We start from the raw sequence: 17,972 nt of genomic DNA, 5'->3' as shown, positions 1-17,972 counted from the left end.
GGTAAAATTAAATATTACAGAAAATTTTTAAGATACATAAGAGATTTTTTATATTTAAATTTGCGAAATTAATGAATTTTCATGTTTTATTCATTATTTATTGTTGAACTAATATTTTCATAAGACATATTATGCGATCATATTTCTAATAAGGCTTTATATCAAAGTATAATTTTTTCCTTTTTTTTAATAAAAAATAAAGTTACAGAAAATATATTTACAAAGAATAAGTTTCAAGTATGTATTCACAATTTTTCTTACTAATTTTTCTAAGGAGAATTTAGATAAAATTTTTTATTTACTATATTTAAATTTCATAGCATAAGTTTAATTATAAAAATAAAATATTAATTTTAAAAAATAAAATTATGAAACATAATTTATCTGAACTAAAATATAAGTATTTATGAAATTAAACATAAATTAATAAATGATCATTTAAAAATTTACAAACTTTTGATATAGATAATATATATTTTTTTTTCTAATGTTTTCAGTTTAATGCTATATAAAACTCATTTAAAAAGGTGAAAGAATTTTACCAAATATTATTTTCAAGCATTAAAATTAATGATAATTCTTAATCTTGATAATGAAAATAGAAGGAGTATAATGAGAAATAAAATTTATCTCAACAAATTTTAAAAAACAATGAATATAATTTAATGCATAAGAAATTTTATTTAATCATTGAACTTATTCTAAATAAAAAATGAATAATCTTTTATAAAGTTTAGGAAGAAATTATTATTTAAAATATATGCTTATTCTAATAAATTTAAAGCGTGAGATTAACTTTTTTTCCTTGTAACTGTTTACAATAAATGGAAATATTACTATTAAAATATTTAATCACCGGAAGGTTAATATTTACAGAATATGGTTAATATATGTTAATGAAACTTTATGTATGGTTCTATTAAATATATAATATTTATAACTGTTTTATCTCTTAATATTAAGAAAAAAATTATTTCGGATTACAAATAATCAAATTTAACATTTTAATTATTTCTTATATTTTTTCTTTTTCTTTGTCTATATTTTTTTTTTGGAGGTAAGGCACTTTTTTTTCTATTTGAAAATTGTGGTTTATTATGAATAATATATGTTACATTTTTAACGGAAAATATATTTTCTACATATAAAAAAGAAAAAAAAAAAAAAATAAATTAGAATTTATTATGTATGATTAAAAATAAAGGAAATATTAATTATTTTTAGAGAAAATAGAAAACAAGATTTTACTAAAAATCTAAAAAAAAAAGCATGTTTTTAGGACTTATTTATTATTTATTTTTATCTTTTTTGCTGTATTTTAATAAGGATTCAGTTGATTTGTTTCCATTAATTTAAAATATTTTTGTGAAATTTCATACAGTGTATGAATAAATTTAAAAATATTCATATAAGGCATAATTATGTATATTACATTTTTACTTAAGTCATATTATCTCTTCGTATATTTTTAAATAAAGGTACTTAAAATTATTTAAAAAATTTTTTCATTTGTAACTAAAAATATATTTTTTCAAATCATTGATTATACTCATATAATTTATTTTTTCTTTAAAATCTTCAGTGGTTTTTCTGTTATCAAATTATAAAAAGGATTTCTTTAATAAACTTTTTTTTTTATTAAACAATTTATAATTTATATAATGAATATTTTTTAAAAATCATTTTATATGAAGAAAAAATTGTTTACAAAAATATATTTTTTAATTTAATTTTCATTTATTTAAAAAAGTAAATTTTTTTTTTTTTTATATTTAAAAATTTATTTTATATAATTTTTTCTTTTTTCTTTATTCAAGGACATTTGTAGATAAAATATATATTTTTTCAATGAGCATGTACTTTAATATTCATTTTTTTTTTTTACTTTTATTAATTTTGAAATAAAAAAATTATTATTTAATAATATTTTTCTATCTATTTATATGCTTATATTTTTATTTATATATATATATAATTAAAATATTTTTTTTTTTATTATATCTAAGAGCGTTTTAAAAGAAACATAAGGTTATTAAATTATTTTTTTTTATAATTAAATTTATAATATTTTAAATATTAATATTAGAAAATTTTTTTTTTCTTCTTATTTTAAAATTAAGAGAAACTTAAAATTTTATATTTTAAATACTTAAGAAAATAACCTAAGTTAAAATTAAAGTTAAATGATAGAATTATAAATATTAAATGATCATTTTATAATATATGGAACCCAGAGATCATTTTGATTCAAGTATTATGTTTGTTGATAATTGTGCTGAAAAAGAAAATGTAATAAAAAATTTGTATTTGACAGCTTTAACAAAGTCAATTAAGGAAGTAGATGAAAAAAATTACTATTTAATTCAAACATTAATGAAATATGAAAATGAAATAAACAGGTGCATTGATATGAGCAATTACTACATAAACGAAGCTCATTCGTCTAATTTAAAGTCTGAGAAAGTAAGGCGCAAATTGAGGATTCATATATATACCATTTTTAAAGATGGGGAAAAAGAAATAAATTATCCTTCTGATATAAAATATGAAGATTCAGTAAATATCTATAAATATGTTACTCCATCATCATTTACTTTTAATATTCATGGTTATATATTAAACTCAGATGAAAATGATGATTCATGTGATAAAGAAAAATTATTTTCCAAAAAATCTTATAATGAACGCAATTCAGATGATTTAGAAAAAAAATGTATAGCAGCAAAGGAAATGGATAGTGAAAATTCATATAGTGAAATTGATGATATGTCAGAAAATAATGAACATATTGATTATTACAATACAAATGTTATGAAATTCACTTCCTTTTTTTCTACTATAATGGTTATAAGAGATAAAGAAACAATTATATATGATAAAAAAAATAAAAGTTATTACGATTGTGATAAGTTAACTTTTACTCGAATAATTAATGAAAAAAAAAACGAAACAATTAAGATATTTCTTTTTTTAGATCAAAAAGTTCCTTTTTTTGAACTTTCACCTCAATTAAAGAAATTTATGAAATCCTCTGAAGAAACATTGCCAGAAATAATAAGGTGCATTTATGAATATAGTTTAGAAAAAGATTTAATTGATTCATGTAATATGAAAACAGATGAAGTATTAAGAGAGATATTAGAGGTAGACGAATATGAATTTTCCGAATTACCTAAACTTTTGAAGAAACATATTTCTATTCAGAAACCAATAGTTCTAGAACATACTATTGATTTAGAAAACACCGAAGAATCGGAAAGTATATATGATATAGTTATTGATACTTTTGAACCTTACGTTTCTTTTGAGGATGGAAAATTTAAAAAATTCCTTCTTAATTCTCATCACTTAACTAATTTATTAGAATTTTTAAAAAATACTGATAAGGAAGATATCACAACTAATAATACATTAAATGGAGATACTGTTTATGAATATAACAATAAAAATCATAATAATAATAATTATAGTGATAAATTAGGTGAATATAAAAAACAAAAAAACGAGTTTTCTTCGGTAGAAAAAAGTCAAATAGATTATAAGAAAATTACAAATGAAAATATTGTCTTGGAAGAAAATCAAGAAAGTGAGAATAAAGATGTATTAGTAAGAATTAAAAATAATAATAATTTAATAGACAGGGATAATGGAAATGTGGAAAAAGGAGAAAAAGAAGAGAAAAATATAAAGGGTGAAGAGGTTGAGAAAGAGGAAAATAATGAAAAGTGTTTAAATGAATACTTTGAAAATAGACATAATAAGATGGAAGATAAAGAAAGTAAAAAAGTAAATTTAATAAAAAATGAAGAAAAAGTTTATAATAAAGATAGGTGTGAATATTTTGATGAAAATAAAAAAAATACAAACATAGCTGCCATGGGAATATCCATATTCGAAAAAATAAATGGAATCCAAAAGGAAATAGATGATATGGATGAAAAGATTATAAATATTTTATGTAAAATTAAACATAAAAATAGTTTAAGATTACATTATAAACATTTTTATGAAAATCCTTGTGAATTTATTGATTATATAATGAATAGCAAATTTTCTGTAGATTATGAAAATATAAATGATAATAATTATATATATGAACAAGCAGCTAATATTAATGATGATAACTATTATAAGCTCCCATGGGTTCACAGGGGTATTTCAAAGTATTTATTAATTAAAAACAAAAATTTTGATGATGTTCTTAAATCTGTTTTAAATTCTATGAATTTAGAATATAAAAGAAAAATGAAAAATATGAATACGGATACAAATAAAAAACAAAAAATGTTTTTAAGAACAGAAAAAATAGATCCTCACAAAGGATATATGAATTATGCTTGTAATGGCCAACAAGAAATAAATAATGCATATTATTATTCCCCTAATAAAAACATGAATTATACAGAACCTTTTAATAGTTCAAATCAAGATTATGGTAGTGAAATGAATTATGCAAATAATATGCCTAATTCCAGTTTTATGATTACCCCAATCGTTTACGACAAATTAACAAAAAATATGAATTTTCAAAATAATATACAAAATAATGAACAAGATAACTTTAATTCATATAACCAAATGGGTGCATATTCTCAATATGTAAATGTTCCACCTAATGAAGTATCTCCTGAAAATAATTTTAATTCATTCTATAATATGGGGACACCAATGGAATTATATCAGAAAGAAAATTTCTGTAATTCTAATAATATTATTCCATAAAATGTAAAAATTTAAGAGTATTAAAATATAAAACTTTTAAAAAAAATTATACATTATTTTTTTTTTTAAAATAAAAATAAAATTTTTATTTTTCATAATATATTTTTAAAATATTTAAATATTATTTATTGATTATACTTTTTTTTTTTTTTTTTTTTTTTTTTTTTAATTTCATTAAATAAACTGATTAAAAATTATATTTTTTAGTTAAAATTTTTTTATTATAAAAAAAAGTAAATAATTTAAGTATTTTTTTAATTTTATTTGGTTGCGGGTATTAATACATCTGTAAACATATATCTTGATGGTCTAAGTAAAGATCCTTTATTATCTCTTCTGTCAACATAATCTCCCCAATTTCCAGATAAATTATTGTACGTAAAATTTAAAGCAAATGATCTAAATGGTTTTTCAGATGATGGAATTGCAAATGTTTTGGTGTCAGGATTATTTTCCCCATAAGGTATCATATTATATCTCCATATATGTTTTGGTTTAAAGTTGACTATTGATTCATCATCTTTTATGATTAAATATTGACATAATTGATTAAAACTATTTTTCTGTGTTGCATCTTTCAATGCCTTTTCCCTGATAAATAATAATAAACATAAAAATATTAGTGTAGTTAAACACAAAAGTAAATTAAATATACATTAATGATAGATAAAAATCTCAATATAACATTTACGTTTAAGAGTAAATCTTTAAGAAAATTTAATATGTATATATGTACATTTTTTGTATAAGAATTTACCATAAATCTGTAAGTCTTTCATGATCTTGACTATAATCATCAATATTTTTATTTTGCAATTCGCTATGTGTATCAAAAAAATTATTTTCTTTCATATCATCTACTACTCCTAGCTCTAGCATATTTGTTACATCTATAATGTTTTGGTAAATGTTATTATGATATGTAGTTATAATAGAAGTGGTTCCCAAAAAGGCCAAAAGGGCTATTAATTGATAACGAATGTCAGGGTTATGTTTTAAAATAAAATTTTTTATTGGATTAAAGCAAAATCTACAACAACATTTCAGAGTTTTGTAAATATTTTCTACAATGTAATTAATATAATATTTGTATGATCTTATATGTAATATAAAGTTATTATATCTGAAATTTTCTCCATAATATGAATTATCATACGTAAAGACGTTGTATTTTTCTTTATCTTTTACAACCCATTTAGGATGTTGTTTACCACCACTGAATCTAACTTTGCTTTTAAAAAAAAATCTCACATTATTTAATCTCAACTAAAAGAAATAAAAGATAAATATTAAAATATGTATTTAATTATTAAGAAAAATTATGCATACAATTCATCTTCATATATGTGTACATTAAAAAAGTTATATTAAATTATTTTTCTTTTGATTTTATTATATATATAAAAAAAGTTAATTGTAATATTCTTTTTTTTTTTTTTTGCATTCTTTATTTTACCATAATTTATAGATATATTTAACAAAACATGAAGATTATTTTATTTGAAATAAATCTTATTCGCTATATAAATTTCTTAAAAATTAATTTTTTTTTGTAATAAAATATTTTGTAAATTATTTTTTTTTTTTTTTTTTTTTCTTTTGCATTTAAACATTAAGAAAAAAAAGAAAATACTAGTAAAAAGGATATGAAATATATGAAATAATAAAATAATTAAAGGAATTATATATATAAAATTATTATAATTATATTAAGCTTACTATTTAATAAAAAAATGCTATTTGTTAAATAATTTTTTTTAAAAAGAAAAATTAATCTTTCCTTTACACAAGAACATTTGAAGAATCGATAAAAATTATTTGTAATTGCTAGGAGCATTATTTTTTTTTTTTTTTTTCTTTCTTTTCTCTAAAATTTCATTTTTATTTTAAATTATGTATTTCATTTCACAAATTATTTATGAAGTTTTTATTTTTTTTATTATTTTACAGTATATTATTTAATATTATATTAAATTATATTTTATTTTAATGTATCATAAAAATTAATTCATTTGTTTTACAATGTCAGAAAATTAAAAGTGCAAAAATATAATATATTTTTGTTACATTTATATAAATAATTTTCAAAAAATTATAATTTCATTTTAATTATAGGTTTGAAGTGTTAATTACAAAAAAGAGGAAAAAAAAAAAATAAGTATAACACAAAGAAATACTATAATACTTCAAATATTTATTATAAATAATAGTTTATTAGAATATTTCAAGTTTTTTATTTAAAGAAAAAATAATAATATTAGTTTATTATCTTTAAAGTTAACTTAAACATATTTTACGTAAAAATAAAGCAAAAAAAGGGGAATTATTTTTTAATATAAATATTTTAGATTTTTTTTTCTATTATATATATATAAATGAAAATACATTTTTTTCATACATATGGGAAAAAAAAAAATAAATTTTTTCTAGTTTTAAATAAAATTTAAAATTATTCAATAATATAAAATATAAGAAAATTATGATATAAATATTATTTTATTTAATTTTTGAAAATCTTGAATTAAAAAATTAGAAAATCAAGTTTCACACATAAAAATATTGTCTATGAGTAGTTAAATTCTTAGAGTAACAAAAAAAAAAAAAAAAAAAATAGAAAAAAATAAAATAAAATAAATATATAAATTGAATTAAAAATAAAATAAAGAGTAAAATTTATAATAAAAAATAGAATAATAGTAAAGAATCATAATCAATGTAGCAAAAGGTAAAAATTTTTTTTTTAAAATTTTGTTTGTATATTTTTTGTTATACATTTAAATTATGTGTATGAATTTAATGGTTTACAGTCTAATGTTATGAATTTTCATCATTGTAATATTCATTATCAATTTTCCCAATATCATTTTCGTCTTCAAAACTTTCATTATTTTTTTCAGATTCTTTTTTCATTTTTCTTTTTTTAGCATTTTCTCTATACAAAAAAAAAAAAAAGAAAAAATAAAATAAAAATAAATTATTAAATTGTAAATACGTAAATACTTGTGCATTTATTTTAATATTAACAAAATATAGAGGACTTATTTTTACACAAAAAATAATCTATGAAAAAGTAAAATTATTTTATTCCAATTTTTTTTTTTTTCTTACATTTCAATTTCTTTCCATCTTTTCATGAGTAAAAGATATTCATATTCAAGCCTTTTTCTATAAAGAACAGCCAATTCTTTACTTTTTTCGAAACCATAAATGCTCACACGAAAATAGCAATCACATTTAACAAAAAAATTGTGCTGATAATTTCTTTTACAAAACAAGACACGCCATGCTCCACTAGCATGCCATCTTACTCCTTTAACATTACAACAGTACTTTTTCCAGTTAATATTTTTTAAACTTTTTAGAACATCTTCTCTGTTTGAATAAATAGTTCTTCTTATAAAGGAAGAGGATAATAAAGATAAAGGAAGAGTAGCATTCTTTTCAACTTCCCTTTTATTATATTTGTAATTTAATAAATAATTTTCGTATAACTCAACTTCTTTTTCATTATCAATATTTATATTATTTATATTAATTTTTTCACTTAATTTTTCTTTTTCTATATAATTTCTATATTTTTGTATATCAAATTTTTCTTGGTGCGGTTGTATCAATTTTAACATATATTCTAAGAAAAAATAAAAAAAAATATATATATATATATATATATATATATATTTATATACTTATATTTTTGTCCTCAATTTTAATTTAAATTTTAAAAGAAATATATTTTAAATAATATCATATTGTTGTACATAGAGAAATATTTTTAATGGTATAAATATTAAACGTATTGTAAATAAAAATAAAATGAATATTACTTCTTTTTTGAACAACTCTTTTTACTCCAAAGCATTTTTTATCAATAGAAAATATTAGGCTGATTGATTTAGGTTGAATTTTACATGATAAGTAATTTGAGAAATATTTATATAAAATTTTTTGATTATTGAAATACATATTTTTGCATGAGCTTTTATTTAGATATTTTTCATTCAATAACAATGAATTAAGCATTTTATAAAAAAAAAATTAAAAAAAATGATTTACTAAAATAATAGCATCGTTATTCTATCTTTAAATAAATCTCATTTCCAAAAAAAATTTTTAAAAATACAAATTTTACTTTTTTATATTTATTTAATTTATTATTATAATTTACATTTAATTTTTTTTTTTTTTTTTTAAACAAAATAAATTAGAACAAAAAAATAAATGTAATGTTGAAAAAAAATAAATAAATAAAAATTACATTGAGAATATTCATATTCAATTACATTATTATTATACTGTATTTTATTTTAATATTTTATTTTATAAATTATTTTACTTATTCATTATTTATGAAGACAAAATTTGTTAAACTTTAAATGAATAAATTATTCCATTTATAAGAAAAAAATAATTTTTATTGAAGTCTTTCGAATATTTGAAAGAAGAAATCATTGAAATCTATTTAATTTATAGTTTTTTTTAGAGGGATTTTAAATTAAATATTTCATTTTAATTATAGATATAATTTTTTTAATTGTAACATTAATGAAAACATATAACTATATATTAAGTGTTTTTATTATAATAATAATGAAATGAAGTTGCTTTTTTTAGTATTAGCATATTTTTAAAGTACGATTCAAAAATATAATTGTTAAGATCTATAAACATTTAAATGTATAAAAAAAAGAGAAAATTAAAAATAGGAAATTGATATAAATATATATAAAAAATTTGTTATAGAATTTTGACGAAAACAAAAAAAAATAAAAATATCCCTAAAAAGATGGTAAGGAAAAATGCATTTTATTTACCAGCATTATTTTTAGGTGGAGCATCTTTAAGTCATTATTTCGCATCAAAAGAGCTGGATGAAATAGAAAAGGAAGCCAAAAAAACTATTTGGGGATTTTCTACTGGTTTAGTAATTGGTCTTGTAGTAGGCATTTGTATTGGGACAAATTATCATTATATATTTAATAAAATTTTTTCAATTTTTGATTATTTTGTAAGAGATTCAGAAGAAAAAAGTGATTAATAAATAGTCTATATTTTTTAATAAAGAAAATTGATATATATATATTGAATAATTCTCGTATCAGAAGAGAGTTATGTAAATATGATTTTAATTAAAAATGTAAATTTATTTTTACAGGATACGTCTATTTTGAAATATTTTAATTTGCAAAGAAAAAAAAAATAAAAAGGAATATGATTATTTATCTTTACAAATTTTAAAAATAGTAACATAATGCAAATATAAATTTTTCTTTTATTTCAATTTTTCATATTAGATACCTTTTTAATAAACTTAAAATATTCTTACAAAAGTATATATATATATGCATATACCAAAATTATTAATATTTAAATTAATAATAGGAATCCCCATAATTTTTTTTTATTTTCTGATTTGAAAGTAGTTTGTGTACTTTCATCTGTTCATACACCTTTTTTTTAATATGGCTATCATTAAATTATAGAGTTAAAATAATATTAACAAAACTTAATTTTTATTTGTTTTTTAAAATACAATTATTAATTTTATAAAATTATTCATTATTATAGAGAAAATGAAAGTAATATAAATATTTTATGGTTGTAATTTTTTTTTAAAATGTGAAAGAAGAGCAAAAATATAATTTCCAATTAGAAATATACAAGTTAGAAATTAATAATATATAATTTATCGTTTTATTCTTATTTATTCATTTTTATAAAAAAAGAAAAATATATATGAAAAAATAATTTTTTAATAACTCTTGAATGAGTTAATAATATAAAAATATTAAAAAAAGAAAAAAAAAATTATATCACAGTTTTTATAATAAAATATGTAACTTTTAGCATGTGTTTTTTCGTAACTCTACTTCTTAAATACAAATATACATTTGTATGTTAATTTAAAAAAGGGAAATTGAAAAATACTTATATTTCTATAAAAAAAAATATATATATATTCTTTTGATACATATTTTAAATTTTTAATTTATTCACAATATTCTTCATATATTCAATTTAATATGAAAAAAATTTTCAGCATTGAATTATTCAAAGCTTTTTTTTTTTTTTTTTTTTTTTTTTTTTGAAATGCATATAAAAAAATAAGAAAATTTTTTGAAACTTTTGAATTATTAAAAGTGTGAAATTTGTAAATAAAAATTTAAATTACATTTTTCATTTTTGTTTAATTTATTTTTTTTTTTTTGAAAAATAGTGACAATATATATGTATATAAAAAAGATTTTAAAAGAAATTTTGTGAATAAGAAAAAAAATTGTAAGTAAAAATAACAATTATATGTTAAACAAGGGAAATAATTTATTAGTTGAAATATTAATTTGGAATTTAATAGAACAAAGTATAATTTTAATATATTAAGCTGTATTTTTAATTATAAAAAGTGAAAATGAAAAAAGAAAAAAAAAAATTTACAAAATATGAAAGCATATCAATTTCAAAAAAAAAAAATAAAAAGGTTAAACTTCATCTTTTTTATCTTTCAGTAATTTTCTTTTTTTTTATTTTAGTAATTGGTTTGTACATTTATTTAATGCCAGGTAAAAGAAATAGACAAGTACATGATAATTCATTAGTATTAGGAAATTTATATTAACTATATGCTAGGTTTTTTTTTATTTTTTATTTATTATTTTTTTTTTTTTACTTTATTTTTATTCATTTTTGCTTGTACTAAAAGATGATGTACATATGTGTAGTATATATTTGCATTAATAAATTAAAATAAATATTTTTTGTATAATATAAATTTTTATTATTAAAAAAACGAAAATAATGTAATGTAAAATATCGTATAAACATTTATATTTTAGTTCACTTACATTTTTTCAAATTAAATTGCAGGCTTAAATGTAGAAAGTAAAAATAGATTAAAAATTTTAATTCCTAAAAGCTTTAAAGATTTAAAATATTTAAGCAATAAAGAGAAGGTAAAGATATTATATGATTCTTTAATTTTATATAAGAATGAGCATGGTTTTGTTTTATTAATATTGTTGTCATTATTTTATATTTTTTATCAATCATTTCCATTATTTTTATGGTGGATAACTGGAACAGCTAGTATTATAACCATATTAATTGGAGCTTTTTACAATTATTTATTTTCTATTTTTTATTGTTCTATTTTATCGACAATTTCACCTTTAATTGCTTATGTAATTTTTAAGTATTACGGGAAGACAGTTATAGAACATTTCTTTAAGAAATCCCTTATAAAGTTTAATGTACAAATCAAAAAAAGAGTAAAAAATAAATTCGATTTATTTTTTTATATAGCAATATTAAGATTAACTCCAATATTTCCAAATGCTTTAATTAACATACTTGGGGCATCTTTATCACTTCCTCTCCTTCCTTTTCTTTTAGCTACTTATTTTGGCCTTTTACCTAATACTGTGATATTAGGTATTTTAATAAAATAAATAAAAAAATGCATTTTTCATTTTATATTTTTTTTTCTCAGGATTACTATTGTTTAAGCACATAGTTGCTATTTATGATGTTATAATAATTATTATTATTATTTCTATCATTCTTTTTATGTATATTTTTATTTTTAGTTTCTGTAGGACAAGCTATAAATAGGTTGTCATCAGTAGATATGAAACAGCAATTTTATGTGCCATTAATATTTATAATATTGTTATTATTTTTTCAAAAATTAATAAGAAATAAATATAAAGAGATAAGTCTTTAACTTAAATAATTAATGAATTTAAAAAAAATCTTAAGAAATAATAAAATATTATTATTCTTAATAATTTAATAAAATGAAATACAGAGTTATATATTATTTTATAATTTAAAATTATACACTTTTTTTAATTTTTTTAATTGTACCCTTATATATTTTTTTATCATTTGTTCTTACAAGTTAAGCAATATTTTCATTCATTTATATTAATATATATCTTTTTTTGTCCTTTTTAGAATATATTATTGAATAATTAAATTATTTTGTTAATTTTTACATTTTTTTAAATATATCTTTTATTAGTGGTTTTATACATAAATTTTTTTTTGTTATTCGATAGAAAAATTTTTTTTCTACAATAAAATTTAATTATAATTTTAAAACTAAAAATAAAAAATAAAATTTTTACATGCTATATAAATTATTAATAAAACTTACAGAAAATTAAAAGGTAAATATTTTATGCTATTTTAAAGATTTAAGGATAGAATAATTTAAAATTATTTATTTTCTACATACCTAATTTTTTTTTCCGTATTCAACACAATATTGCTTTTTCATTAGGTATATTTAATTGTTTTCATTACAAATATACACTTTTTAATTTACTATTTTATTTTTCTTATATCCTTCAACATCCAGTTTTCTATTTTTATTCAGCTGACTTCTAGTAAACTAATTATATTTCAATAATAAATATTTATTTTTATAATCTTGAATTATTAACTAATCGAATTTCATTTAATAATTTTATAAGATTACCAATAAAAAAAAAAAAAAAAAAAAAAAAAAAAAACACTTTTCAGTATATTCAAAAAAAAAAAAAATATTAGCAAAAGGTAAAAATTACATTTCTTATGTTAAAATTTTTAGATAGATTTAATTTTTATGGACTTATTTTTTATATTTTAATAAATATATAATTTTAAAGTATAAATTATTATGTAATTTGAAAATAAATAAAATGTATTTAAAACTTATTAAATAAAAATTTCTTTAAAAGAAACATAATTGAGTCAAAAAAAAAAAAAAAAAAAAAGAAATAAAAATATAATGAAATATAACACAAAGGCTTTCCGAATCAAAGACTTTTTTGGTGTGAAATGAAATTTTAATATAAATCTGTGTATAACTTTTTTTTTTAAATTATTGTATTATTTGCTTAATAAATACCATTATTTTTTCATATATACTTCATATAGTTAAAATTTGTTTTTTTTATATTTTAATTGCAGTTAATTGAAATTATAAATTTAAATTATTTTTTTTTATTTGCTTATAAAACTTAATAATGTTTTTTTAAAAAAATATTTTTGTTTTTTGAAACAAAATATGCAAAATTTATTACTTCACTATTATACAATTTTATATAATGAAATTAAAAATTAAAATGTAATTAGTATATATGGGAATATTTGACAAATGAATAAAAGTATTTATTAAAATTTAAATTATTTTAAATTATAAAAAAAAAAAAAAAAAAAAAATTATCTCAAGTTAAAAAAAAAAAAAAAAAAAAAAAAAGATAAAATAAATAATAATGGAAGAAAATAAAATAATACAAAACGAAATAGTCAATGAAGGAGATAATGAAGTAAAAGTAATGAATGAAGAAGAGAATGAAAAGGAAAAAGTGAAATTGAAAGAAATAGAAACAGAAATTGAGGAAAAGGAAGAGAAAAAAAATATAGAAGAAGATATAAAAATACATGAACAAATGAAGGATAATGATCAAATAGAAGATGAAGAGGATGAAGAAAACGAGAGTGCAAAAGATATGTTATTAAAAAAAAGAAAGAAAAAAGACAAGTATAAATCATCGTACATAGATACTGAAGCTCAAGAAGATGAAGAAGATATAGAATATAGAGAAAGTCGAAAAATAAAAAAACATGGGCAAAAAAAAAGGAGATTAACAAAAAATAAATATATATCTACATTTTTAGATACTGAAGCTCAAGTGGGAGATGATGAAGAAGAAGAGGATTATGCCAGTTCCTATATTGATGAATTTGAAGAGGCAAAGAAATTAGAAAAGAAAAAAATGTATGAAACTCGTTTAAAAAGTGGAACTAATCATTTAGCTCAAGCGATAAATAAATTATCACAAAGATATGAAAATGAAAAGGAAATAAAAGAGGATACATTAACTGATGGAGAAACATTAACAGATGAAGAAATGTCAGGTGAAGAATATTTTGATGAAGGAGAATGTTTAAGTACTTTTGATAGTCCCAAAATGTGGTTAATAAAACTATTTAAGAATAATATAGAAAGAAATTTAGCAATTGGTATTTATTATAAGTATATGAAACAAAAAGATAATGATTATAATATTAAAGGAATATACGTTTCCGATAATTTAAAAGGTTATATATATATAGAAGCGGACAGTTTATATATGTTAAAAAAATTCTTATTAGGATTCAAATTTATTAATTTAAATGAAATATCAATTGTTCCTGTTCAAGAATTAACTTCTATATTTGCTATGTGTCATTCTAAGGTAATTATACCAAAAGTAAATGAATATGTAAGAATAAAAAGAGGAGTTTATATGAACGATATAGGTCAAATTTTTGAAGTGCATGAAAAAGGAATATATGCAATAGTCCGATTAATACCAAGAATATCGTATGATAAATATAATAATTTTAAAAAGGATAACTACAATAATATGTCTTCCGTAAATAGAGTGAGTTCAACATTAGATGAAAATAATAAAAATGATTCTTATTATTTGAATGATAAATTAGACATAAACAGAAATGCAATTTTGTCGAAATCTCATAATGAAAATATTATAAACGAAAAGAATGATATATTAGATGAAGCTTTACAATTTAGGAGAAAAAAAAAAAAAGAAAGACCTCTAAAAAAATTTTTTGATAGAGAAGAAATTGAACAAATAGGAGGTGTTATTGAACATGGTCCATATCCTAGAACTATCAAGTATCAAAATAATATATTTGAAGAAAATGGATATTTATTAAAGAAAATGAATATAAAATATTTAATTAGTGAGAATGCTAACATAACATTAACAGAAATAAGAGATTTTAATAAGAATAATACCAATGAAGAAGATATAAATTTACATCTTAGTAAATCTTTTATAAATAAAAATTCTTTACATTTATTTAAAAAAAATGAAAGAGTAAAAATATTGAAAGGAGAGTTATATAATTTAATAGGAACAATAACAAGTGTTAATGAAAATGTGCTAACAGTAAATCCGGATAATTTAGCAAAAGAATTTAAATTTTTACCTTCTGATGTTACAAAGTATTTTAACGAAGGAGATAATGTAACAGTAATAAATGGAATACATAAAGGAAAAAGTGGATTAATATCTTTATTAGATTATAAAGAAAATGTTGCACTTATATTTTCACCTTCATTAAACACAGAATTGAGATCATCTATACAAGATTTAGCTTTGTCTACTAACAATAGTGAAGGATTAGGTGGAGTAAATACACTAAATGGATTTTCAATAGGAGATTTAATTGAATTGAGTGATAGACAAATAGGAGTTTTAACCTATATAGATAAGAATAAGCATATTCGTGTATTAACGAATAATAATAAGATATTACATACTACTATAGGTGCCATAACATCTAAAAGGTCAGCTATAGGACAGGTATGTAAAGATGAGAATAACAATGTTATTCAAGCTAAAGATACTATACAAATAATTAGGGGAATTCATAAAAACAAAGTAGCTGTGGTTAATTATATATGGAAAAATAAAATTTTTGCAAAAATAAATAGAAAGATTGAGGATAATGGTTTTGTTGTTGTAGATTGTGAAAATTGTATTTTATCAGGCAATAAAAATGAGAAAAAAAAAGTAATAACACATAATAATTTATTTAGAAATAATAATTTTTTTAAAAAAAATAACTTCCAATCATTTATTGGAAAAACAGTCAAGATATTAACGGGAGTTTATAAGGGATTGTTGGGGGATGTTATTGATGCAGAAAAAGACGAGTTTACTTTACTTTTAAAAATAAAACCTAAAACTGTAAGGCAAAAGAGAATAGAATGTGCTATTGCTGATGCTTACAAAGATCAAAACATATTTGATGAAAAATTTAATGGAAATGAAAACATAATTGATTCTCAAAAAGGTCTAGAAAAAATGGAAAAAAACCAAAGGTCAGAAAAAAAAATGTATGATTCTTATTACAGTGAATATCAAAAAAGAAATTCAGATAAAAGAAGGGGTGATTTTAATGTAAAATATGAAGAAAAGTATTCAAGTTATAACAAATATAAAGAAAAAGATATTAATTATGATAATGAAAAAAAAAAAAAAAACTATGAAACTAATAAAAATAAAAATAATCAGAATTATGTAGAAGATTGGAATTATGAAAATGATAAACATAATGTAAACTCAACTATATCTAATAAAAATGAAAACACATATATTAAGGAAGATAATCATACATCATATAATAAAAATTATGATAATAATTATAATAAACATAGTGGCAATTCGAAGAAATTTTATAAAAGGAATGAGGAAGATCGTTATAAAAAAAATAAAAATGAAGAAAGTAAAAATTATAATAAAAAAAAAGATCATATGAGTAAAGAATATAATTTAAAATATGAAGAAGATAAGAATTATGTTTGTAATTTTGATGAGGAAATTAAAAAAGAAATTAAAAAGGATTTAAAACAAGAAGATGAAAAAAAAAAGCAAAAAAATGCACAAGATATCGAGAAAAAAGAAGACACTAGCAAACAACATAGCATAATAGATGATAATGATAATAATCAAAAAGATCCTATATGGTTAATTGAAGGAGTGATGGTAAAGGTTATTACACCAGGACAATTTTTTAATGAAATTGGAAGAATTATGAGTATAACAAAAAAGAACTCTTATGTTATTTTAAAAATTCAAACAGAAAAAACATCTTTTAGTATAGTTTCAGATGCAGTTGTTCCTTTAAAGCCAGAGAAAAAAAATGATCAAGTCATAATTCTGGATAACGGAAAAACAATAGAAGGGTTAGTAATAGATATTCATAATAAGGAAGTTCAGGTTAATACAATACATGGAAATATAACATCTCATCTAGAAAATATGTTTTTGTATAAGAAATATTTTTCATAATTTCGCTTAAATTATCCATATAGGATTAGACAAATAAATATAAAATTAAAGTTTCATACATTTACAGAATATTGAAATTGTTTTTAAGAATAAGTAATTTATAATTGCATTAATAAAATTATTTGCACAAATAAGTGAACAAAAATTATTATCAAAAAAGTTTTACTAAACTAAAAATGAAATTAGTTTTTATGTGAAAATATATATATATATATATACATTTATTAACCGCATTTCTTAAATAGATAAAAATATATCTCTAAAAATTCTTATTTCTATTTATTTTTTATGTCATATAACCATGAATGTTCATTTGAATATATATAACTGTAAAAGGAAATGTTAAAACTTCTAAACTTTTATAAAATATTTGAAAAAATGAAATAATAAAATTTTAAA

The 17,972-nt window shown here is 18.5% G+C and overlaps 6 protein-coding genes across 6 annotated transcripts; 4 read left to right on the top strand and 2 right to left on the bottom strand.

Annotated features, from left to right (window-relative positions):
* Positions 1–2,223: 2,223 nt before the first annotated feature.
* PGAL8A_00139900 (SWI/SNF-related matrix-associated actin-dependent, putative) lies at positions 2,224–4,722 on the top strand (the record flags this gene model as incomplete). Its single annotated transcript, XM_028674933.1, has 1 exon — positions 2,224–4,722. The coding sequence occupies one exon, from the start codon at positions 2,224–2,226 to the stop codon at positions 4,720–4,722; it is 2,499 nt and encodes an 832-aa protein (XP_028526515.1).
* Positions 4,723–4,982: 260 nt separating this feature from the next.
* On the bottom strand, positions 4,983–6,181 carry PGAL8A_00139800 (conserved Plasmodium protein, unknown function; the record flags this gene model as incomplete). The annotated part of the gene is made up of 3 exons (XM_028674932.1): positions 4,983–5,313; positions 5,480–5,988; positions 6,179–6,181. 3 exons carry the CDS (start codon positions 6,179–6,181, stop codon positions 4,983–4,985), a joined length of 843 nt encoding a protein of 280 aa, XP_028526514.1.
* A 1,355-nt stretch (positions 6,182–7,536) lies between these two features.
* Positions 7,537–8,742, bottom strand: ApiAP2 (transcription factor with AP2 domain(s), putative; the record flags this gene model as incomplete). The annotated part of the gene is made up of 3 exons (XM_028674931.1): positions 7,537–7,654; positions 7,831–8,350; positions 8,547–8,742. 3 exons carry the CDS (start codon positions 8,740–8,742, stop codon positions 7,537–7,539), a joined length of 834 nt encoding a protein of 277 aa, XP_028526513.1.
* Positions 8,743–9,505: 763 nt separating this feature from the next.
* Positions 9,506–9,757, top strand: SDH3 (succinate dehydrogenase subunit 3, putative; the record flags this gene model as incomplete). Its single annotated transcript, XM_028674930.1, has 1 exon — positions 9,506–9,757. One exon carries the CDS (start codon positions 9,506–9,508, stop codon positions 9,755–9,757), a length of 252 nt encoding a protein of 83 aa, XP_028526512.1.
* Positions 9,758–11,128: 1,371 nt separating this feature from the next.
* PGAL8A_00139500 (SNARE associated Golgi protein, putative) lies at positions 11,129–12,439 on the top strand (the record flags this gene model as incomplete). The annotated part of the gene is made up of 3 exons (XM_028674929.1): positions 11,129–11,279; positions 11,584–12,147; positions 12,303–12,439. 3 exons carry the CDS (start codon positions 11,129–11,131, stop codon positions 12,437–12,439), a joined length of 852 nt encoding a protein of 283 aa, XP_028526511.1.
* A 1,537-nt stretch (positions 12,440–13,976) lies between these two features.
* On the top strand, positions 13,977–17,573 carry SPT5 (transcription elongation factor SPT5, putative; the record flags this gene model as incomplete). Its single annotated transcript, XM_028674928.1, has 1 exon — positions 13,977–17,573. The coding sequence occupies one exon, from the start codon at positions 13,977–13,979 to the stop codon at positions 17,571–17,573; it is 3,597 nt and encodes a 1,198-aa protein (XP_028526510.1).
* Between the last annotated feature and the right edge of the window lie 399 nt (positions 17,574–17,972).

This window comes from Plasmodium gallinaceum (genome assembly GCF_900005855.1).
Source record: "Plasmodium gallinaceum strain 8A genome assembly, contig: PGAL8A_v1_65, whole genome shotgun sequence".
Lineage (NCBI taxonomy): Eukaryota > Apicomplexa > Aconoidasida > Haemosporida > Plasmodiidae > Plasmodium > Plasmodium gallinaceum.
This window is presented reverse-complemented; position numbering and strand designations above follow the sequence as displayed.